The 24,084-nt window shown below is 38.2% G+C and overlaps 2 protein-coding genes across 4 annotated transcripts in view; both read right to left on the bottom strand.

Moving 5' to 3' along the window:
- Window positions 1-2,608, bottom strand: part of stard9 (StAR-related lipid transfer (START) domain containing 9) — a 57,321-nt gene extending 54,713 nt beyond the window's left edge. For all 3 annotated transcript variants that reach the window (XM_042500141.1, XM_042500143.1, XM_042500142.1), the window contains exon 1: window positions 2,371-2,608. In XM_042500141.1, the coding sequence (XP_042356075.1) occupies window positions 2,371-2,417 (47 nt within the window). In that variant the 5' untranslated portion in view covers window positions 2,418-2,608. The remainder of the gene's footprint in view (window positions 1-2,370) is intronic.
- Window positions 2,609-4,795: 2,187 nt separating this feature from the next.
- On the bottom strand, window positions 4,796-19,853 carry cdan1 (codanin 1). Its single transcript, XM_042501316.1, has 28 exons — window positions 19,773-19,853; window positions 18,554-19,275; window positions 18,259-18,459; window positions 17,210-17,400; window positions 16,820-16,936; window positions 16,648-16,726; window positions 16,383-16,503; window positions 15,617-15,726; window positions 15,150-15,239; window positions 14,963-15,038; window positions 14,661-14,866; window positions 14,311-14,443; window positions 13,954-14,097; window positions 13,086-13,252; window positions 12,654-12,735; window positions 12,474-12,563; window positions 12,318-12,372; window positions 11,297-11,433; window positions 11,096-11,199; window positions 10,770-10,919; window positions 10,477-10,540; window positions 10,185-10,263; window positions 8,979-9,205; window positions 8,634-8,741; window positions 7,584-7,647; window positions 7,231-7,442; window positions 5,871-5,978; window positions 4,796-5,750 (listed from the first exon to the last, which is right to left on the bottom strand). Exons 1-28 carry the CDS (start codon window positions 19,848-19,850, stop codon window positions 5,628-5,630), a joined length of 4,038 nt encoding a protein of 1,345 aa, XP_042357250.1. The 5' UTR covers window positions 19,851-19,853; the 3' UTR covers window positions 4,796-5,627.
- Window positions 19,854-24,084: the final 4,231 nt, after the last annotated feature.

Genomic DNA, 24,084 nt, shown 5'->3' with positions numbered 1-24,084 from the left:
AAGCACCCCTGCAAGACATCCTGCAGGAGTTCAATATAATTCAGTATACTACTATAGACTTTATATCTAGTATATCTACAGACCCTGAGGAGCTGTTATTCAACATGCTGTAGCAATTTGCTTGTTAATGTAAAGGGGTGCTCCAGTGGAGCAATGCAACTTTACAACCTCCCTGTGTTTCTCTGCTACTTAAAACAGCAGATTTCACAGCACTGTAAAACAAGGGGAAACTTTTTCCAATAATGCCTCTCACAAAGGGAAGGGAATAGCTTAAAGTAAAATGAGCAAATGAGAATAAAGTCTGTTTTGTATATTAAAAATATATATTTTTACCCTGAAGTACGGCTGACAGAGTAGTGTTCACCCCTAAACAAGTTTGTGGACTTGATGTTCTTTTTCTTTGTTTCATGTTATGATAATAACTTCTTAAACTTCAGTTAAACCAGGCACTGGGGTATTCATTACAAACTTATTCAGGAAAACATCAGTAACATTTGTGGACGTTAATTTTAAGTGGACATCCAAAAGTTTTGCAAAGTACCAACAGAGCAGAGAAAAGTAGAGTTGTTCCGATACTAATACCAGCATCAGAAATGCCACTGATACTGCCAAGTATGCGAGTCTATGCACTGATCCCATACCATGTCATTCACTTACAGATTTTAAAGTAGTTTAAAGCCCGAAATTGATTCCACTTCGCCGCTCATAAACTATAGCCTACACAGCAAGTAATGCTGTGCAGCTTCTGGCAACTAGTAAACTGACTTCCTGTAAATATTAAAAATGATAGCTGTAGGACAATGTTAGCATTTTGGCTATATTTTAAAGTGGAAAGCCCCACCAGTATAACACCAAAGTGTAAAACTAGTGTGGAATTAATGTTGCTGATGTCAACTCCACCAAATATAAATGAACAACTGAGTAATAGCTTTACACTAGTAGGCAAAAAATAAAAATTAACGCAATGGTATTGCATCAGTAGTCAGTATTGGCTGACCCACAAGTTCTGGTCAAAATCGGAATAATGAAGGAAAAAATGATATCGGAATAACCATAAATGCAAGACAGAATTTGGGGGAACGTGTATACGATGATATACAAACATCCAAAGAATTCATAGTTGATGGAAAGGTGCAGCCATGTAAAAGATTGGGTCTTGGTTTGTATATTTTACTGAGTGTAAACATCCTTTACCCTCAATGAAAGAACTGGAGTAAGCTGATACAGAATATACTGTACATGATAGTGTGCGACAATGTGCAGGGCTGCAACTAACCTTTATTTTTAATATTACTTAACATTTTCTCTATACAAACTATTTTCAGATCAGTTGTTTTATCTAAACAAGCACCCCAAATCCACAGACATCCATTTAACTATCATATAATGCAGAAAAGTAGCATATCACTGCATCAGAGAAGCAGACACCAGTAAATATTAAGGATTTATGACTGAAAAATGACTCAAGCAACTAATTATCTGTTGATCACCTCTGGTTACCTGTCATGGTGTTTATCCTTTATTCCTACACACAATTATTTGTTTTAAAAACATTAATCATTAAACATCATCCCAGGGGCAGTCACACATCAGAATCAAAATAGGATTTCCAACAAAGTAGGTTTTCATTTACAAGAAATTTGCTTTGGTTTTTGTTGCAAAGATAAAACACACAATAAGAAAACAAAAATAAAATTGAGCAAAGTCCTACAGAGAAAGTTCTAGACCAGTTACACTAAAAAACAAACACAGTTTAAAAAGTACTGTAGCACAAAGTATGTACAATGCAGTTATGCAGTTTTGTGCAAACATAATCAGGGAATGTGCAAAAGTTCACAGTAGAGCAATGGTGTGCAAAGGTGATCTGAATCATCATTACAGTCAATTTCTAATAATAAAGCTCATTATTTTAATGATTGTTGTGTGGCTGCAGTTTGACACTTTAAACCTCAGCTAGCTCCGATGTTTTGTACATTATTCATCACTCTACATACACACACACACACACACACACACACACACACACTTGCACACAAGCTGCTTAGTCAGACACACTACTGACAGCCACAGTTGTCATTGTCCACCATGTGCACCACAACAGGGTTTTTTTGTTGTTTTTATCGAGCTAACCAGCTAGCTTGATGTTCGTCATCGTTATGACTTCTGTAAAGCAAAATATTGCAAAAGGCAACACGGGAATATTATTGTTTTCAGAGTAATTAGTAGCAGCAGCTAAAGTCCCATAACTAACTAACAACAACAACATTAAATGAGACATTGAGGCAGCCACAGTAAAGTTAGCTCTGATAATATCAGCTCATCATTAGGCGTTTCAGTTAGCAAAAACATTTAGCTAACGTTGAAACTTACCTTGCGTTGAGAGGACGGACCCGAATGGCAACTTTAACGTTTGCCATGATGCCTTCACGAACACAACTTCACTAACTCCGAGCTGGTGGAAAATAGCGTTTCCCTGGAGAGCATTTTGAGTCTTCTTGCTTATTATACTCTCATTAAAAACAAAACGTCTGGAGCGGGAGGAAAGTGCACTAACATCCGCTGTTCAAGTCATCTCAGCCGGCTGGTCGAGGGTTCGACCGCCCGCCGCTTCTCAACTCAACTCCCAACTGAAGAAACTTCCTGCCGGACAGAGAGGGAGGAGAAGCTGCTGGGTACTCCCCCTACTACGCCATATTCAAATCTTTTTTTTTCCTTTTTGCATGTTTGTTATTATTTAAATCCTAACCGATTTAAACTTTAAAACAAGGATTCTTTTATATATTGTTTGTGATAAATTTTCCCAGGTCCTTGACTTTGTTATAACTTGATTGGAGCTAGCAGGGGCGTAAATAATGACAGGCAGTGTGGTGACTGGGGCCCATGGGGTGGGTGAAGTGCTGGAGGTCCATAGAGAGGAAATTATAATTAAATAATAACCCATAGGACCTGCTTTAAGATTATACACACACATATTGCTCAAGGTTTAAAAAAAATACTACACTTTAATATTATTTTCTGTTTTAATTGAGTCCTAGTCATAAAGATCAAATATTCATTAATTTTCAGCATTTAAACCTTTTAAATGCCAGGTTTCTCTCATGATGTGGTTAGATGAAGAAAAACAACATTAAAATTAATTATTTTCAATATACTACATGCCAAGTAGATTTTGTTTTTTTTTTAATTATCACAGCCTGGGATTTGTCAATGATTTGCAGCAACATTGATTGTGACAGTGTACCTTGTGGAAATAAATAATAAAAATTACAAATTCCAGGCAAAAGCCCAGAATGATACCCAAAAAATTGCAGTTTGAATGGGTTTCAGTGGCACAATTTATTAATTTTTTTTAAATTTTTGCACTTAGCAGTATGAATGTAACAATTTTGTTTACCCAATGTAATTTAGGCTTATTGTAGCAGCTGAGCTGGAAATTCCAAGATTAAACAAAAACACAAAATCTTGCCAGAATTTATGCCTTATGAATAAACATGGCCAAAATGATCACAAAACAAGAATAAAAAGCTATTAAAATGATTCAAACAGTCGCTAAGGGTTAATAACTGAAAAAATATACTAAATAAACTATAAAATCGATTGATAAACTGAAACTTACTAAATTCAGCAACACATTTCTTACACTATTTAATAAATTTGTCAGATATGCTACAATGATTGCTGGATAATATGTATGTTGTTCAGTGTTAAGACTGTTTGATTATGTGGTGAGAAGATGAAACGTGCATGAAGGCGTGCACCAGGGCCCTCAATTATCAAAGATATTTCCCATTAGGAGACTTGGATACAGCGTTTGAGGTTAGATCCCATTCATTCCTAAGAAAGTTGCCCAGTGGCGCATGAAGCCGAAAAAGCTTAATTTCCACAGTATGAAATTACCCAGATGATTGGCACCACATAGGCATCATTTGGCCCATGGAGCAGACGCACTATAGACTTTCACCAACTGAGCCGGCTACATTCAGTTTAGTGCTCTGCTGATTTGAATGGGGATAAAATGATTTCATCTTACAGCTCTTCCACACTTCCAAATGTTATCAGACTGAGTGGATCAAATCCTGATAGTGAAACAAGTCATTCTGGTTGTAACACTCGAAAAAATGTATAATCAGATTTAAAAATGTCTCTTCAACAGTGTATGTCTATGGGGAAAAGTGTTTTTGGGCTTCAGGGCATCATATGACGGACTCTGGAGTTGTAATTCCAATGTTTGGCCTCGACAAAAATTTGCTTCGAGGTCCAGCGCACTTTCCGGGGTCATAATAGCGTACACTGGAGCCTGTTGTATTTTCCTTACGCCACTGGAGCCTAATGTCATCCCTTCAGCATGTTTCGAAGGTCCTGTGTTCCCAAAATCTATATTCCAGGGCCATAATCTTTCGTAATATTTGGAGACCTCCCCCAGGATTTTGAGTATATTTGAACTCTGAGAGATTTGAGAGTACTGTCTTTGCAGTTAAAATTGCAAAATCACAAAGGGAGGTGAACATTTCAAACGGAGTTTGAATAGTAAAAATCCATTCAGCCACTGTGACCATATCAAAGCCTGAAGTCATGAAGACTGTCTTGCCCTCAAATTTGAAGGTGTAGATTTTTTCAGGTGTAACATCAGTGGATGATTTGAATATATTGACCCAAGAAAACATATATCAAACATTTTGGCAGAAAAATATTGATGAGAATATTAACCCCTCTGAAAGGTCTTAATTAGTCACATTATGAGGAAATTAATTTTAGGGGCATCAAACTGATATGCAAACATGTAAAACCAGAATACATCTTTATTAATATTTTTTTGGCAACATTAAAAAAATCATTTCAATTTAAAAAGCAGCAGGGAATACAGCGCTCGTTCAACATGAACTAAAAACAAATCACAAACGCAGTCTTGCATTCATGAAATAAACATGCAATCATCACTAGTAGTGGCGGTCAAAGGCAGTGTGTGTGAAAGTGCTGTACTAAAATAAAGACATTTTATTTTCTCTGCTGAGTCTAAAAACCAACAACAAAAAACTTTTTTTTCAGTCTATTTTAGTAAAAAGTTTTTCTTGACAAACTATGGCTTGTCTGGTGGAATCTTACATGTAAAAATCGGGATGTTTTAATAAGTCGAGGTCTTTAGGGTGGCACAAGTTACTCAGTTTGAGTCCAGTTTGATGCTGACCCCTCTTCTGTCTTTTCCAATTCTCTGTCATGGTCTTGACTGTTTTGAAATGTTTCATCTAGTTGTATTTCCCTACGGACACAAACATCTACGAGGTCTGCTTGCAGTAAAGTTCAGCAGATCTAAAGGTGAGAGATGGTGTGGTCCCCTACCTACTTCTCACTGCCAAGGCTCTCTGGTTCTCACTGTCACCTTAGCAAAAGAGCAGAGGGATTCATGAAAGGCTGCGGTCAATTCACAGGTGGAGAACAAAAGGGTGAACCTGTGCAGAAGCCGACTGTGGAGCAGCTTTGATGAGCTGTGCAGTGGCGAAATCGAAAAATGGTCAACAACAACAAGACCCCCGGATCTGTCTCCCTCCTGGATAACACACTGACAGATGTGACATAAAACACTGTGGTGATCACACAGAAGATGCTGTGGGATTGTTGTGTTTCTGTTGTCATGTAGCTCCCTCTACTGTCTGCTGTGAGACCTGCAGCATGTCCATGTGGCTCTGCAACTCAGCCAGAGGCAAGGGGGGTTTAATACTCTGTGACTGCAGCTGAAAATTCTCTATCAGCTCCTGAAATGACACAGAAATGAGAACAAAGTGAGGAAGAGAAAGAGTCCAAGAGGTCGAATCGCTGGTAAAAGAAATCATTTCCGAAGAATACGTGATGACAGGAAGGCAGTGAACCCTCACCGCTGGCAAGGCCAAGTTTGTTAACTTCTTCCAATGGGATATGACCTCTTCCTCACTCAAGACTCCTCTGTCAACCAGTTTTCTGACCAGAAACAGGTAGTTGTTCCACTATAAAGACAAATTGATACATTATAAAAGGTTAAAGACAACAGAATAACCTCTCAAGTTGGATAGTTGCCTAATGTGCTATGGGATCTCTGCTTGGTTTGGTAATTTGTCAGTGCAGAGGCCCAAATTAGGATCGACAGATTGTTGGCCTGGCTGATAATCTGGGCCGATATTTGTCATTTTGCCAAAAAAAAAAAAAAAAAAAAAAGGTATAAATAATCAAAAACCGGCATTAAACATCCATTTAGGAGAATTCAGGCTACACAGAGCTGATCAGAAAAGATGTAAAATATTGGAGCTTTTTGTCCTCTTTTTTGTCCCTCCTTTCCTATCATTCTATCATCACTCCAACTGATACAAAAAAAAAATCTAAAAATGTTTTTTAAAGAGTACCAAAAGTCTGTAAAAGTATTTGTGGCTGCTAAACAAACAACAAACTTAAAGCCTATGAGGGGCTGCATAGACAGGCTAATAACTGACACACTCACTGTAGCACCACTTAGCAGTTTCTGGTGAAATACAACTGCAGGTTCTTGCTTTTAAGGATTATTTATTGCTCACTGTTAATGGTCTTTAATGTTTTACATACAAGAATCCATTAACACTGTTAATAAATCTCCATATCGCTAAAGATTTCACAACATCGTTCACCTTACGTGGCATGTGAACAAAAACTATTCTGCTTCTCCATCGAGCAACACCTGTACCCTGAGTGAAAGTTCCTACCTGTATATCGCTGCTGTCAGGCGCAAACCTCATATCGCAAAAAATTGCTTTATTTTAGAAAAAACTTTTTTTTTAAAAAGGATCAAGTGGAGATAGGTCTAGTCACGAGCTTTTTAAAATACATTTCATTGGTTGAGAAATGGTAAAACCCATTGATAGACATAGAGGAGGACCAATAGAATTGATTCATGAAAAAATGAAATGTGGAGATACAAGGTTTGCACCTGATAACAACTGTTAAGTGACGCAAATCACAAAATGTGAAACCAACTGGACTAAGCATTTAAGTTTCATATATTTTATTTTGTACAAAGATAGAATTGTGTTTTGTGCCGATATTTGCCCACCTGTTGCTTTAAATCCTTGATCTACAGTGCTTACAGGGTCTATAGAGGAGCATCCACACAGCATTTAGCTAAGTATTAAGGGGCTAAGGACAACATCCAATAAGCAAAACAAAAGTAAAAGTAGTTTTAGTAGTATCAATATATTTCTGTATTTTTCATAACAGTAGTGGTGGACGTACCTCTGTGTCGCTGGCCTTCAGCACAGCCGTGACAGTGAGCGGGGTGAAGAGCAGGTGGAGCGGGGCAGAGGAGCAGCAATCTCCTCCCCACAGCTCAGCAAGCTGCTCCAGCAGCGCTCTGACAGGAGCCTCTGATCCTGAACCAGGACCCACGACGACCCCGTCACCTCCGCTGCACCCTGACAGAGACGGTACGGGCAGCTCTGCAGACACTGAGCAGACACACACAGCAGGCACTCAGGTCTGACACACACGACATCAACTCCACTTCATGTTGCTAGTAACCAGTTTACAGTTAAAGTGCAGCTCATAAAGACATAGTTTCCCTGTTGTTAAGAGTCGGACTCTCTTACCCAGTTTGCAGGCCAGCAGGACAGTCGAGTTCAGAAGCATCTGCTCTGACACCACAGTTGAGAACTGAGTGAAGAAACAAGAACAGACTGTACTGAATACTTGGGGGCAAAAATAGTAAATCCACAAGTGTTTTTTAGCACTTATGTGTCTCATGTACGGTTTTCTTACATCTCAAGGCAAGCTTGATTTGAGACTTTTAAGACTTTTTTTTACAATAACCAGAAAAAAAATGTGTACTGACAGCAATTCAGGGTTCTCACATGTTTTCATGGATAAAATTTCCAAACTTTTCCATTACTTTTCAAGGACCCATAATATGTTTTTTTTTCTTTTCCCAATTCATGGCATTTTTTAAACATATCAGATTCAAACTGTTTAGACATAATTTTGGCTAGCTGGTATACATGAAGGGAAAGACTTAATGAGGTGAGAAAATGAAGAAACATATTTGACATTAAACAAGATGTCACACACTGATGCACAAATTCTTCAAATTACAAATGACTTTTCCAGGCCTGGAAAATGCGACTGTGAAATTCCATGACTTTTCCCGATTTCCATGACTGTGGGAACCCTGTCAATTATTTAGGGTTGCAACGTGACTTTTTCTTCAAAGGGTAGAAAAGAACTTGGAAATACCTGGTGATTGCTGGGTTTTCTTGGCAATTTTATGTTTCACAATCTGCATATGAGATTCCACTGCCTTGATTCCCATCTTGTTGAGTTTGAAAAACGTTTTGCCTTACTGACATTGCCATCAGCCATCAGAAATTTTGGTTAATTTGCCATTTTTCGTTGAATTTGCGCTTCACCGTGTCATCCAAAACACAGTGACAAATAACTTTCAGTTACAGTGAATCCTCTGCTCTAAACTATCTCCATAAAATCCCTCTTCATGTCTTGGCATTTTTAAGACTTTTGAAAGTTTAATTTATGACATTTTAATACCAATGAAGGTCTTATAGTTAGATCACAGAATTCAATGCCTTTTAAGACTTCCTAGACTTTTTTCAAGACTTTTTAAGGATCTGCAGGAACCCTGCATGTACCTTCCTGCAGGCCAGTGTGTGTCCCACTCTCTGCAGCAGCGTTCTGATCTGAGAGCCGGTCAGCAGCTCCTCGTCAGTCCTGGGGCCGACTGCAATGCTCAGCAACTCCTAAATTTAAATTCAGGTATTTTATTCCAGTGAGAAGTGTGGTATATTCTTTATGGATGTAAGTTGTTATTCTTATATTTCCTTCCCACAATTTAAATATAAAGGAAAATTCAACCCTAAAACTCAAAATGAAGAAAAAGAAATGGGATTTTTTTTTTTTTGCAGAATAACAGTTTAACAAGGAAATTCTGTGCACTCCTCCAACATGTTTTTGTATTTTCTTTCATGCAGGCGTACCTTCATCTCTATGAGGATGTCAGAGGGCAGTGGAGCAGTGTGGCTGCAGTGTGGAGGGCAGCATGTCACTCTCTCACTACCTTGTTTCCTCTTGGGATTGGTCAGCTGCTCCTGGGTGACCAGCTCGACCACAGCGCCCTCCACGTCCCTGGAGTCTGGAGCCACCGGGCTTCCAATCGCCTTCATCACACGATCATACCGGCTCTTCCACTCTCGTCTTATCAGGGCTGATAAGAAAACAGGAAGAAAATCTTAGATGTCTTTAGGGACCCTTAAATCTGGTTTCTTTTTTCTTTTCGTCTACAATGGCAATGATGCTCCGTAACAGGATCCATGCAGAACTGAGAGCTTTAGGGTTCGCTTTTTTAGCAATCAAAGCAGAGCTTTTGCAGATTTTAGTTTGTGCACGACATTCAGCGAATCCTTGCATAGTTTAGTAAGCAGGAAAAATAAACGTCCTTGTACAATTAATCAGTGCAGTACAACATGCCTGCAAAAATGAAAAAATATGCATTTCAACAAAAATGGAATATTTTAAGTTTTACTTTGGTACTGAGGCATTTATCACTGTTCTGCTCTAGATAACTGAATGCTTTTTCGTGCCTTCATGGAAGTCAGTAGCCTCCATTTATTACGGCATGAAAATCATCTTGCAGCAATTTAAAAATATCACTGATCCGTTACGTAAGATCATTTTGGGGCAAAATACCGACATTATTAAGCAGATCAGGTATTGGCTATGACATAACTAATTCACAGTTTTATTGCTGTTGTCACAAAATGCAGCATTGGAGAATAATTTTAAAAAGACGCTGGCGCAGAGAAAAAAAATGCTAAGTGGACACAGGCCCTTAGTGCTATCTGTTACATTCATTCACGACAGGTCACCAACTTCTGGTGTCTCTCATGTTGCCTTAGGTATAAATTACTTTCAATTAAATTTGTTAAAATAAACACAGGGAATCTGGTTCTTCTGCATAAATGCACAGTTCTATGCTGTGGTGTCCATAAACTAAACTAAAATAATATAAAATAAAAGTACTAGTATCAGATAACTGCTTGGTATTGGCAGATATTCCGAGTTTAAGTCAACTGAATCCAGAGAAAAAACTTTAATAAGTACCTCCCAACATTAAAAAGTTCATTATTTTTACTTAACACAATCAAAAGCTTAAAAAACACAAGCGTGGTGCATTCAATAGCTACCTGTGATGTTGGCAGAGAGCCAGCTGCAGGCCTTTTCTGTAGCAAGATGCTTAGTGATGTTTTCTGACGTGGTCAGGACCTGCAGAAAGAGAGCAGGTGCGAAACATGGGAACAACAGACATACAAGTTTCTAGTGTGTTCTTTTATTTACTGTTTGAGGGAACTTAGAATTTACAGACTTGATGTGACACATTACTTTCCAGAGAAAGTTCGGTACAGTAATGTTAGAGTTGTTTAAGAATTGTGTATGAAATCATATCATCGTTTTGCATGGTGATTTTTTGGGACTTACAGCAGGAGAGGTCTCATCGGGGAGCAGAATTCGTATCGCCTCAGGACTCTTTTCAGAACAAAATCTGCAAAACAACAACTGAAATTACAACATAGAAGCGAAATGGAAACGAAAGGGCAACCGCTTATTTTACCTCAAAATTAAAAAATAAATAAATAAATTCCAACAATAAAATGGCCATTTAAACATGCATGCATACATATAACATGCTGAAAAATAAACACGATACTTTTAAATCTGTGGACTTCGAGGTAGACAGTTTTGCTGGATGCTTGACAAAGAATCGGTCGTACCTGGTGGCTCTTGCTAGGGCCTCCAATCCTGCGGCACACAGCTGGGCACAGATGGAGTCATTCAGAGTTGAAGGATTTGAGTTTGGCGACTTCAGTCCATCCTGCAGCATCTTCTCCCCTCGCTCCACCAACTCGCTCACTAATGTGGCCCTGTTCAGAACCCCCACGCAGACGTTAACACACAAACACACACGTATATAGACCAAAAAAAGAGAAAAAAGTCACACATACACTGTACAGCTATGATACACATACATCCACACAAGGTGATAATTTCACACCGTTCACCACCTAAGTTCATGTAAATACGGACAGTTGACACTAACTTCATGTGTTTGACAGCGTTGGATCCGACTCTCTCAGCTACAAACTCCACGGTGCGACGCAGCGACGGAGGCTGGTTGTGAAAGAAGGCTTGCTCGAGGTCCACCTGTCACAGCCAAGTGATTGATTTCAGTACTCTCAAAAAAAGACAATTTAGCGATGTCATTCCACATTTTGCTCCACTGCCTCTGCCGTTGACTCACCTGTAGTTTCTGCTGCGACCTGTTGGCAGTCGGCGTGTCTTTAAGCTCTGCAGAAGTGGGAGTGATCTTGCGGATAATTCCTCCACTCTTGGCTGCGCTTCCAGACACAAAGGCTGCGAGGAGCTTACGGAACTCACCTGGAGCGATAAAAACAAGGCAGAACATCCAGACACAGCTTAAACAAGCGTGCGCTGTTCTGTGGCCCATTTTTGGTGAACATACTGTTAATAGAACAAAATTAATCTAAGCTCCTGATTAATCGCCTTTTACCCCTGTAACTTTACCACTACGAAATATACATGCTGAAAAAAACTGACAATGGTAAATTGTATTTTTATTTTATTTATTTATCTTTAATTAGTTGGGGTTTTTTTACTTGGATTTCTTTTGTATGACTATTATCATCTCTGTTTTATTTCATGTTTATCTTTATTTTTATTTATACTTCAAATTTATTTTTTAGAAGCATTTTTATTACTTTTTATGAAAGTTATTCAAATTAAATCCTATTTGCTTAATTTTTTTCCCATGCAATTATATCTCTGTTAAGTTTAATTTCTATCTTATCTTTTACATTGTTATTAGTATTATTATTGTTTTTATAATTACTTTGATTTAGTTGTTCTATCACTATCGCTAGTGGCAGAAAGCATGGCTGATGGCAATGTCACTATTATCATCTCTGTTCATTTAAACTATTTTTATTTCAATTTTTTGTTCGTATTTTCATATTTACTATGATTATTATTAGGATTTTTGTTATTATTATTAAGTCTTTTTACGTAAATGTTTACAATCACTATTACCATCTGTTTTTACTCTTATCTTCACTTGTTTTGATTTTTACTATCATCATTTTTAATATAATGTTTTTAAGCTTTAAAGATTAAGTTTTTTAAAACATTTTATTATCAATATTACCATATCTTTATCTCTTCATGTATGAAGGTATAAAGAAATAAATAAAAAATAAAAATTTAAACAGTGGGACATAAAAGACGTCTTTCCGTAATCCACTCACCGAGAAATGGGCAACATGTGTAGAGAAGCTGCTGATCCACCAGGGGAATGCAGTCCTATTAGATAACAAGAGAAACATCAGTATAAATGAAAAACCAGCCACAGTGTTCATTTCATGGGCAAACAGCTACTGTATATGAATGGATATTTCACTTACAAGCCCCGAGGCAGACGTGACGCTGTCCTCCAGCTTGGCCACCTCAGTGAACTCACTGGTGAAGAAAATATCCTCAGGAATCACTGGGATCTACATGAGTTAGAAAACACCACGTTCAATTACACAGAACTGTTAAGTGACAGTAAACATGGCTTTGAATATCCACAAGTTGAGTCTCACCTGAAAAAGCCAACCCAACACCGACACCATTAGAAGCTTGTTCAGGTAACACACTTCTGCAGATCTGCCCAACAGCATTCTCCTACAGGCACACAAAAGTAATATTTTAACCCACTTTTTCAAGAGGGGGAAAAAGAGGTAAAAAACAACAAAAGACAATGTCTTTGTATGAGGTAATTTAAACACAAGTTTATAAAAAAAAAATAATTAGTTTAAGAATTATTTTCAGATTTAGTGAGTAAATCTATTTCAGCAATAATTTAAATGTTTACATTTTAAGGAAATAAAATCACTATTAAAGCAAAGAATATTCAAAGAAAAGTATCAGCGCAGAGTTATACCTCCAAAAAATGTGTTTATTTGACATTTTACAATGGCTGTCCCTTCTTTAATGACTCTTTATGGAATAAATGTGCAGAAACGGAGACAAACCTGTACAGGAGAAGCAGAGTCCCCAGTGCAGTTCTATAGCAGAGCAGCAGAGGACCAATAAAGTCCAGCATGGAGAGGAACTCCACCAGCCACGGCACGGTCAGGATGGTGCGCCTCCTTTTCACACTGTTGCTCAGCACAGCACACACATCCAGCACTGGAACACTCTGACAGACCGAGAGATTGTTTTTAGGAAATGAAATACCTGGCAGCAAACACGTATTCATTTATTTATCTGTAAAACTGCTGGCCTGGACTAAAAAGAGGGACATTTTATAATTCCTTAATCTTTTGTAACCTGGACACACAACCTCTTACAAAAACATGGGAAGAAGGCAATAAGCAACTTAAAAAGAAATGAATGAGAAATTAGCAAGAAGTTAGTAGAAAGTACAAGAGAATTACCTCAAAATTAGTTTAAAAGAATCTAAACAAACAAAAACGAAACAAATAGAGAGTGAAAAAAAAACCCGGGGAAATAATAAATAAATAAAAATAAATCAATAATAAATAATAAAATAATAATTTTTCTATAAATAAATTTAAATATATAATTGTGATCATTAGAAATACAGGTCTCTAGAATTTTTTCCTAGCTTTTTAAAAACTCATTTAAAAAAAAAAAAATTTTGCAATTTGCAGGACATTTCTTGCCAAGTTGCCATCGCCTTTTTCTTCCATGTTTTATAAAATAACCAAACCAATTTGCGCCACTTTTAAGGTTTTAAATACCTGTGAAAGGCATCTGAATGCACCACAAGAACAGTGATAACAATCTAAGTTTCAAAGGGTTAATGAGACACAACTCACCCATCTGGAAGAAAATAATCCTTTAAATTGGCATTTACCTGCTCTATTTTTTTCTCACCTTGCTGCGCAGGGCCACAGCGGTCTCCTGTATCTCCCTGGACGGTCTCTGAGATGTTTGGTAAGGCAGAAAGGAAATGAATCCCAGAAACTTTGCCAGAAGACGAGCTAGGAGCAGCACTGAGGTGAACCGCTGCTTCTCATCCTGATGAAACAGAGAGACAAAGGTTTATATTAAATGAAAAACAGCATGTCGATCACATTACACTTTTCTGAATCTGACACATTTGTGATTTTAGAGACTATCCACACTGAAACATTTCACAGAGTGCAGCTTGATCCAAACTGACAGGACCCTTGAAGCAAAAATGACACTGACGCTTCAATAACATCAATTTGTCTGACTCTAATAGTATACCTGCTGCTCCATGTCTCCGTCGCCCTCCTCCTCTACCTCCGCGATGGAAGCAGGAGGGCTCAAGATGGACACCTCGTCCAGCTGGAGGAGCTGCTGACACAGGCTGTCCTGTAAGTGCTGGTTCAGCTGACAGCTGGTTCACAGCGTGGAAGACACGTTAGATCACAGAGACACTGAAAGCTTTTGTCACATTGTCAAAGAAAATGTTGAATTTGGTCCAAAAAGGTCATCTGCCAAATAAAAAACATACTCAAAAAGTAAAATTAATGCTGTTATGAAAGGTTTTTATCATGCAATTTTGGATAATTAATCATTAGGGGATAAAAAAATATCTAATGGGAAATGTTTACCAGCTAGCTGTCTGCAGGAAGTCCCTGAAGAACTCCTGGTGGCCAGGGAAGGATGGCGGAGGGCAGGGGCCGACGACTCCGTGAGGCTGAATAAGACGCTCCTCAAGACGCTTCAGACGCCCAAGGCTGTCAGCTCCCAGCATGCCAAGCAGGTCGGCATCTGGAGTATCCCCAGGAGAGCTGTTCACACGGGGGCCTTTACACATCTGTTAAGAGAAAGAAATAAAAAACGTGCAATGAGCCACTCTTCTGTTTAAAGGAGAATGTTACAATTAAAGAAGATTTATAGCGCTACAGTCTACCTGAACAAGCTGCTTCAGAAACAGCCGGGCAAAATGGGAATGGTTTCCTGCAGACGTCAGCTGACTCATCATTCCTCTAAAAAAGAAGATGAAACAATGAGATACATAGCACAAAAATGGATCAGACAGATGGAGGGAAAAATAATAAGAATTTGGACCATGAGCTAAAAAAGTGAACTGGACTTACCTTATCCTACTGCCGAGAGCAGCGTCAAAGATCCACCCCGGTTCTTTGTGAAAGTCCTCCCACTCTCGTAACACCTCATAAAAGATATCTCTGAGAAAAGAGCCAAAACATCAAAAGTGATCATAAATCCTGATTCAGCAGGATTTTGAAGTGCGGAGACTGTTCTCAGACTATTTGTTATCATGAACTCTCCATCTAACTATTTTGTAAGATGTGCTTTTCTTTTATGGTTTACTTATATGTATATAATTTATTGTTCCTACCTGCCTGTACATTTGTGTGTTTTTAATGTTTTATTGTTTAATGTGTTTGTATGTATTTTTGCTGTGTCTGAGCGAAGCCAGAGACAAAAAGTATCTCTATCTATCTCTATCTAAAGTCTGTAAGTTTTAACCAATGCAGGTAGTTTTTACTGGACATGTAGCGAGAGCGCAGGTGTGCAAAAGAACAGAGAGGTTTTAATTTACCTTTGTTTCTTAAATGTGTGGAAGGCCTTGTCACTGCCAAAGTTGGACCGATTGTCTGTAGCAGGCTGGAACGGGACCGAGTGGATGAAAGTGGAAACTGAGGGAGAGAGCTGAAACAGACAGAGAAATAATTACATGTTAACTGAACAACAAGTGCTATAGTATAGACAAATTATGAACATCTGAGTGGTGACTAAAAACAAATATTCGAAGGAAGTGGCATTGGGCATATATTTATAAAACATAAAAGGGGCTGCATCTTACAATTATTTTTACTCTTGTTAAATCTGCCAATGTTTTACTTTTTTAATTAACAAATTAATTCTTTGGTCTTCAAAGCTTTAATAAAAAATAAAATGTGAAACATGTGAAAGCCAGTAAAAGATTTTTTAAAGCTCAAGGTGACATTATTAAATGCCTTATTTTGTCCTAAAAAAGTCCAAAACCCAAAGATATTAAACTTACTATAATTAACTCAAGAAAAAAACAGAAAAATATCCCGTTTAAGAAGCTGAAACAGTCAAATATTTGGTATTTTTGCTTGAAAAATGATTTAAATGATTAAAAGGTTCTTAAAATAATTGCAGATTAATTTAACACTGATCAGCTAGTCAGTTAATCTACTAGCTCTTCACGTTAGTGACACAAATAATAAAACAAGTTCGAACTATTTAAACGGGTGCTTTCTTACAATATGGTGCATTTTTGTACCAATATTTAATTATATTCATTGGATTCAATAGGTAATACATTATAAGTGTGTTACCTTGGCTGTGCTTTTGTCTTGGGCCTGAGTCAGACGGTCCCTGAGATCCGGAGAGAAAGACGCCACTCTTTCGTTTTCCGCCAGCAGACGTAAAGTACACTTGTCCAAATGAGCCACCAACCTGACAAGAATACAGAGTTAGTTATCAACTCAGGCAGACTGGAGAGCAGCATGACTTTATCGGGGAGCTTAGAGCTGATATATTCCTGTTTGTTATAAGGAGAAAATTTAGGAAAACTGTGACACGAGATGTAAAACAACTCACTGAAACTGATTCTCCAGAACCTTCACAGCAAAATACACACAGTTGTGTACTTGTCTCAGGTAATGTCTCTCCAGAACATCTGAAAATTAATCAATTTCAATTTCACCAAAAGTTGAAACCCCTAATATTTTGATGTTGGGGGAATAAATTGACATAAAAACAAATTACACACCTGAATTCACTGCACACAAACTTTCCTGTTCATCATTGTCATGAATGTGAGGAGACCGAGACGTTAGCAACTGCACAACAAAGAAGAGCTCCAGGAAAATGTTTGGCACAAGGTTTTCTGTAAGACATGATATAAAAAAAAAAATTTTCTTCAACTTTGGAGATTTTTTAAATTCACTTCATACTTCCCACATTTGTTTTCTTGCTCCTAAAGCATGATATGAAATATTATCATTATTATGTCCCCTTAGTTACTTACTTTGTTTAATCTATTTTGCTTTACTCCCTGTAATTAACTTAAGAAGAGATACATCAAAATACATTAAATTTAAACTTTTTTCCCCCACAGTCTCTTCATGTAGCATGTCAACGCCTCCTTGTGGTCACTTACCAGAAATGCAGGTACAGTACAACTCTGCAAGGAGATCCAGTTCCAAAAAGAAGGTGACTTTGGACGGTTCAGGAGAGGGCGTCTGCAGATCTGGTGTAACTTTAGATCCCATCCTAAGGCCTGACTTGGTCGGGGTGCAAGGGTCAAGAGAGGACGGCTGAGGAGAGCCGACCTGCTGAGCTCGCTTTGTCCTACAAACAAGGCATTTCTGATTGTGAAGCAGTGAAGATAAACTGAGGTGAAGAACAAGTGATGCTACAGTAGAGTCAAAACAGCAGGGGTTATTAATAATAATAATAATAATAATAATGAAGAAAATAAATTAATGAGATATTATGGTATATAAGGAGAAATCTGTAAAAATTACCACAATCATGAGTGTATAGAATATATTATTAATTTAAAAGTCATTTTTTTTCTTTTGTTTTGGTGCTGCTTTGCAAATCTGAAGTATTTGCAATAATTTAATACTTAATCTTTATTTTATCTCATTCATGTATTTTGTTTTACATTATGTATTATATAATAGTAACAGAAGCTGCAAACTGAATGTTGCTGTACTTGTACAATGACGATAAAGATATTATATTCTAGTTTACATTTCTACAAATCTATACAAAATAAAATACTTTTCTTTTTTAATAAAACTTAATTTGACATTTTTCCATTCATAGTAAAAACTGTGCAGTTACTCAAGACGTCTCCCAATACGTACTCCACTGAATTAGTAAGCACAAATCAACCAACATATAAAACCTTTTCTTTTAAAAAAGAAGAATAAAATGCTGTGATTTATAGTGCTCAGACTTTAAATCTTCTGTGAATTATGCTAGTTAAAGGGTACCTGGTAAATTTGCAATTGCAAGAGGAAGTTTTTTCAGTTTTTTTTCCAGTTGAGTAAGAATAAAACAAGGAACTATACTTCTGTAATGTTGCACTGGCTGTGTCAAAAGAAAAACAAATGCATTTGTGCCATCATTTCCTCCACTCCCCAAAAGTGGTCAACATTCAAGTCAGAACAAGTGCAATCATTTTGCATGTGCGCTTACTTTTCTCTCTTTAGTAGCTCCCTCTCCTCCTGCAGGCTGAGAGGACTGCCTGCTGTCATTGACCCCTCAAGCACTTCTACAGCTACTGACAGACTAGAGGATTCACTGAAAGGTGTGGAGGTGAAGCAGGTCTTCGGTTTTGAGTGCGGCCGCTCTGCACTGACTGGTGTTGGGTTTATTCTTCTGGATGGTTTCGACGCCCTGAAGGATAATTAAAACTGTTAGACAAGAAGTCTAAACATCAATGATGGAGTCAGTGTTGACTTTTGTTTAACTGAGAGTTGTTTAAACTCACGCAGGTGAAATGGGTGATGCCCCAACAGGAGGGAAGTCCTCCAAGTTGTTGAAGTTGAGTTGCCCCACAGATGGAGGTGAAACCTGCCCGCTTATCCTACTGCTCCCTCCTCCTCCACCTCCTCTACCTGACCTCCTCCCTCCACTTTCCCAACGTCCAATTTCATCACTGTGATGTCCTCCACGCCATGCTCCATGTTTCCCTTGTCCTCCCACTGCCATGCTGCCACCACTTCTCCTACGGCCCTTCTGTGACTGCAAACCTGGACTGTTCTGGAGGTCAGGAGGAGAAACCATGTAGTCCCCCAGACTGATCCTCTGGCTGGATCGTCGATCAGAGCCTGAAGGCCTGGAGACGGGGCTCCATCCCGTATTAAAGGACGGGCTGCTAAAGGCATTGACCCCACTCACTGAGTGTGAGCCTGACTGACCAGCAGCATCCCACTCAGTCCCAGGTGACACAGAGGGGGCAGGGGAAAACAGCTGGACCCGGCTGGCACTGCGAGAACCAGCTCCTCCACCAGCAGACTTGCAGCCCCTCCTGTCAGAGAAACCCTGCGTGTGTGCAGCCGGTCTGGGCCGACTGGGGGTCTTAGCTGGCGTGGCAGGGCCATGGGTTAATGCCTGGCTGCTCTGCTCTCTCAAGAAGTTCAAAAGAAATGGGACAAACTCTTGTTTGAGGACTGTCACCCCCGGTTCTCTGAATGCCAGCCTGTCTCCATCCTGTTGAAAACAGAGACATAAATGTTGGAAAAACTGACTGAAGAATACGGCAGTTATCTAGCTAAAATAACCTAAACAATCAATGCTATTTAATGCACGATGAAGCCAAAATAGAGATTATTTTGGGTCAATAAATGCTGTGCTGGACAGCTATAGGACATTTCTGTAGAAAATAGCCTGTTGGCCTGGCTAACAATGTGCTAACTAACATCCGCTTAACTGCACAGCCCTCGCCGGATAGTAGTAGTAATAATAATAGCAAAAATGTATAGTAAGTTATGGTTTTAACCTATTTCTCTGGAAGATGACAACGTAGCATTTCGCCTTGAGTCCATCCCATCCTGGCTACAGCTAACCTAGCCAGCTAACTTAGCTCTCCAGCTAAAAGTTTTGTTTACAATCAGTTGTGGGCTTTGTCATCTCATCAAACCCATTACACAAGGGCAAGTGTATTTAAAATGTCTCACTCATGTGTTTCGTAATCATTTCTGACCTACCTCTTCGTTCTTAAGCCAGTCCAAGACCGTTTTAATGTCAACTTTCTGCAAAAGAAGCGATTCCAAAAGAGCCGCCATTCTGCTGAGGATGGAGGACTGAAGCGAGGGGGGCGGGGCCAGCGTGTACGCAGGCGCGCAGTGCGTATGACGTAAGCCAACCACGTGTGCATCGCTGTCTTAACCCTGTGTGATCCGTGGTGCGACCTGTGACCTGAGCCAGAAATACAGAATCCATTAACACTGTATTTTCCATCAGTTATCTGTATTTCTAAAGCACTGACCTGAGCAAATTTGCTTGATTTCGTTCAAAACATGGCAAGAGGGCGACAAGACACTCTAGCCCAGAAAAATCGGAAAAAAAGTTAAAAGAAAATTACTTAAAAATAAGCACAAAAAGTAACCAAAAGAAACGTGCTAAGATATTTTAAATTGTGATAATAACGTTTTTTTCTTTTTTTCTATAACATAATTTTGAATATTATACTAAAATAAACTATTCTATACTATACTAATATCGTTTTTCAAATGACTTCATAAAACCACAAAGACGAGACTTCACGTGAGAAACCTGTGCATTATTTATTATGTTCTCTAATGTATTGTATATAGCTTTGTTTAAAAACAAAAACAAACAAAAAAATGGGAGTTAGTGTATGGTGCTAAAAACAATAGAAAGTCGTGTAATAAAAATGTAACATTTTGATCACAGATTTAAACCCAGACTGCAGACTATGAGACTAGACTATACTAGACTTTATATATTTTCCTGCACAGGGGTCACAGATGTCATTAAGCTATAATGCTAACTCTGGCTCAACAGTTGTGTTATCCATGGCCCCTGTTTAATTCACTAAAAACTAAAAGTAAGAAAAAAAAGAAAACAAAATATATGTTTCCAAAAAATCACAAAAAAGTATGTCATTTTCTTTTATTGTATTAATTTCTGTGATTATTATATTGTCTGTTTTTTCTCGTAATGTTATTTATTTGTGGTATTGTGGCTGTATCTTTTGTATTAGTTTTGAATCCCATTCTAGAATTTAATTCCCCAATTTTGTATCACCTATCACAGATTTTGTTTTATCTGTGATATGTAATTGTTTTTCTTAACACAGATGTTTAAACATTTATAAAATAAATAGATGAATAAATACCTTCTCATTTGCTTATAATAGCCTTTGTGTCCTTTTTGTCCAGCGTTTAAAATTTCAGGAACAAAAACAGAAATCTTGCACAAAAATTCTGTCTGCATGCGGAATGAGTATTTTATTTATAACCAGTTTATAAAAATAAAATACAAAATAATTTTAAAACAAAAAAAGAAAAAAAAAACACTGTACAAGGCATTGATATGATACAAATGATAGAATAAACATAAATAATTACAGTTATATACAATGCAAAAACTCCCACTTGTTACATTCTTTCCTTGAGACTGTACAGTTACATTTCAAAACCATGACGTACATTACAACACAAAAATATCAACCATTAAAAAATCCTGACGAAATGATGGATGGGCAAAAAAAGCAAATGTCACAATAAATAATTTCTGTCAAGTATTTGTAACGATTAATCCAATGTTATGACATGAGAAGTGTACCAGTGCACACCAAAAGCTTTCATTAGTTTCAAAATAAAATAGAAACAGCTGGGTTTGTTCTGTTGGCCAATGGGTATCTGCAAATACCCGGCGAGCTACTATAAATATGACACCTTTCTATGAGCAGGCCACAACGAAAAAATCTCATCTGGAGGATAACACTAGTACTACAACTTCACACCACTTATGTGCAATAAAAATAAACATGAGAAGAAATCTGATTATCTTTTTAAAACCAGCAGCACTGTTTAGTGTCTGTTCCTCCCTTTCACTGAAGCCTGTTAGCATTACAATAGTTATTTTATTTAAATAATTACTTTGTATTTTACAGGTATATATTAAAAGTCTGCACAACAGCGTTCTTGAACTCTGAAAGCTTGAAATATCAGGGAGGATTCAAAGATTGATTTGCTGGCAACATGTAGAAATTGCACGCCCCTTTTTGAGAGCACAAACACCTTGAATGCTGCACCCTGAATTTTTCCATTTCCACATTTCTTTCAATAAATTCTCACAGAAAAAAAACCCAGGGAGTTCGCTCCAGTAGAAGCACAGCTTTGTAAGCACAGCACTGATTTCAGCGGCGATATATCGACCAACGCCGACAGGCATGGCAGCACATGCCGTTCACACACGGGAGATAAGTGACAGGAAGGCTTGGCGTTATCGGCCCGGATAGTGGAATGATCTCCAGCACAGACAAGGCTCAGTCATCCCTCGCTATGCACAGAGGGGCAGAGAGGAGACATTAAGGCGACTGACTGACTGAACGCTGTCTGCAATTCAGGATGAGTCATCATAGCTGCTCTGTGAGGCGAGCGTAGGTATCTGCAGGATCTGCACGAAACAGCACACTTTATATCTACAAAGCAAGGTGCCCATTCAATCTCTATACGCTCGCATCTCAAGTAGAACCACATCTGCAAAATTTATCAAAATATTTGGCAATGTGATTAATTTTTCTTAGTCCATGTGTGCAGCCGTTATTCTTTCACAATACAAGTGCTTAAAACGCAGCAAAGTCTCATTTATGATTTTTAATTCTTTTGTGCATCATGTCAGTTAGTTGCACTGATTAAAAAAAAAAAATATTATTCCAGCAACACAATCATCCCAAGTCAGTGCAGGAAGCGCAGAAAAACTACATCCGGTGAGGAATAGTGAAAGAGATGGGTCAGAGAAAATATAAATATTCAAAAGGTAATGAAGTCACTGCTAGGTTAAAATCTTAACAAGATAGATGCCATGTGGCGGGAAGTGCTATGCAGCTTTTCACTCAGTAGTTGATTCAGTGTTTTCTCTGTCGAGCATGCAAAGAGTAGCGTCGGAAGGAAGCTGGAGTTATTTTTACAGTATCTTACAAGCAGAGGAGTGGGAGGAGGCTGTGGAGGAGATTTCAGTGAGGAATCCTAACTAAAGCAAACACAAACAATACTCTGATTCCTGTCCCTTGAGCGCAAACATACTGTATGTCGTTGTTATATATAAAAGACATTCTCCGAAGCAGGAGGAGCACAAACATAAATAAAAACATTCTTGCACATGGAAGCATGGAACATCATTTTGGTGTGAGAAATATATGTACATATGGCCTCCCTTTTCAATAACATTTGACAAAATGCTGTTTGAGGTCTGAAATTCACATTTTCTTGAAGTTTATCTCAAACACTGACTGGCCTTTCAATATATACAGGACACACTCTTAGAAATAAGGGTTCCAAAAGGGTTCTTCCTGAAAGGCTGAGGTTCTACCCAGAACATTTGTTTTTGAAGAACCCTTTTTTGGAAGAGAAGGCTCTTCAAGGGTTCTTTGTAAGACTAAGTGTTATGTTAAGAACCCTTTTTATCCAAAGAATCCTTTTTTGAAGGAGTCCTTCCAAGGTTTTTTGTGAGATAAAGGGTTCCACTAAAAACCCTTTCAATCCACAGAAACTTTTGTTGAAGAAAGGGGTCTTCAAGGGTTCTATGAGAGAGGGAAGGTTCGAACCCCTTAGAACCCCTTTTATCAAAAGTAGCAATTTTTGAAGAAAGGGTTCTTCAATGGTTCTTTTAAAACAGACTTAGGGTCGGATTTACCCCCCCCCCCCCCCCCCCCCCCCCCCACATGTTGGTGGAAAATGTATTATAGAAGGGTTGTTTGTAGAACCTTTCGTTGGGGGTTCTGGGTGATTCCTGTTATAGATGGTTCAAGGTATTACCTTTGATGTTGGGTTCAACGTGAACCCCCCAAAAGGGTTCCAGAGGGAATCTTTATATTAGGCTCTACCAAGAACCAAAAATGGACAAGTCAAAGAACCCTATCAGATTTTTATTTAGCATCTTTATTTCTAAGAGTGCAGCTAAGACAGCTTTCTCTGTAAATATTTCCTTTTTGTCATTACAAATAAAAGCTACTGAAGTAAACTGTTGCTCAAATTGCGTTTGATTTACAAACATTAGGGTTGCTACCTTATTCAAAGAATACTGGTGAAAAGGGTCATCTTAGAACCACTGGCACAAGTCTGTTTTTGGCTCCTTTTTTTGTCTAATTACAAACAAAGTGAATCCTCAAGCTGCCCAAAGTGCCAAGGCACACGCTGAGACAAACATCTGTGTCTGAACATTACTCATCAGTAATGTACCTTGTGTTGCTTTCTACTGCTACTACTGTACAACTACCACAACCTGTAATCCCCTCAGTCAGTGCCACATTTTGATTCCCTCTTAGCA

This window comes from Plectropomus leopardus, chromosome 14 (genome assembly GCF_008729295.1).
Source record: "Plectropomus leopardus isolate mb chromosome 14, YSFRI_Pleo_2.0, whole genome shotgun sequence".
Taxonomy (NCBI): Eukaryota; Metazoa; Chordata; class Actinopteri; order Perciformes; family Serranidae; genus Plectropomus; species Plectropomus leopardus.
Note: the sequence above shows the minus strand (reverse complement) of the source record. Positions and strands in the feature narration are given on the sequence as shown.

Bases quoted from the DNA above. Each gene is read 5' to 3' on its own strand.
- cdan1 (XM_042501316.1), bottom strand. From the start codon at position 19,850: ATGGCGGCTCTTTTGGAATCGCTTCTTTTGCAGAAAGTTGACATTAAA. The intron at 16,727-16,819 runs GTGTGTAATTTG...ATTAATTTTCAG, and splicing joins TTTGTGTGCAGTGAATTCAG to ATGTTCTGGAGAGACATTAC. The intron at 12,564-12,653 runs GTGAGACTCAAC...TAACTCATGTAG, and splicing joins TGTTGGGTTGGCTTTTTCAG to ATCCCAGTGATTCCTGAGGA.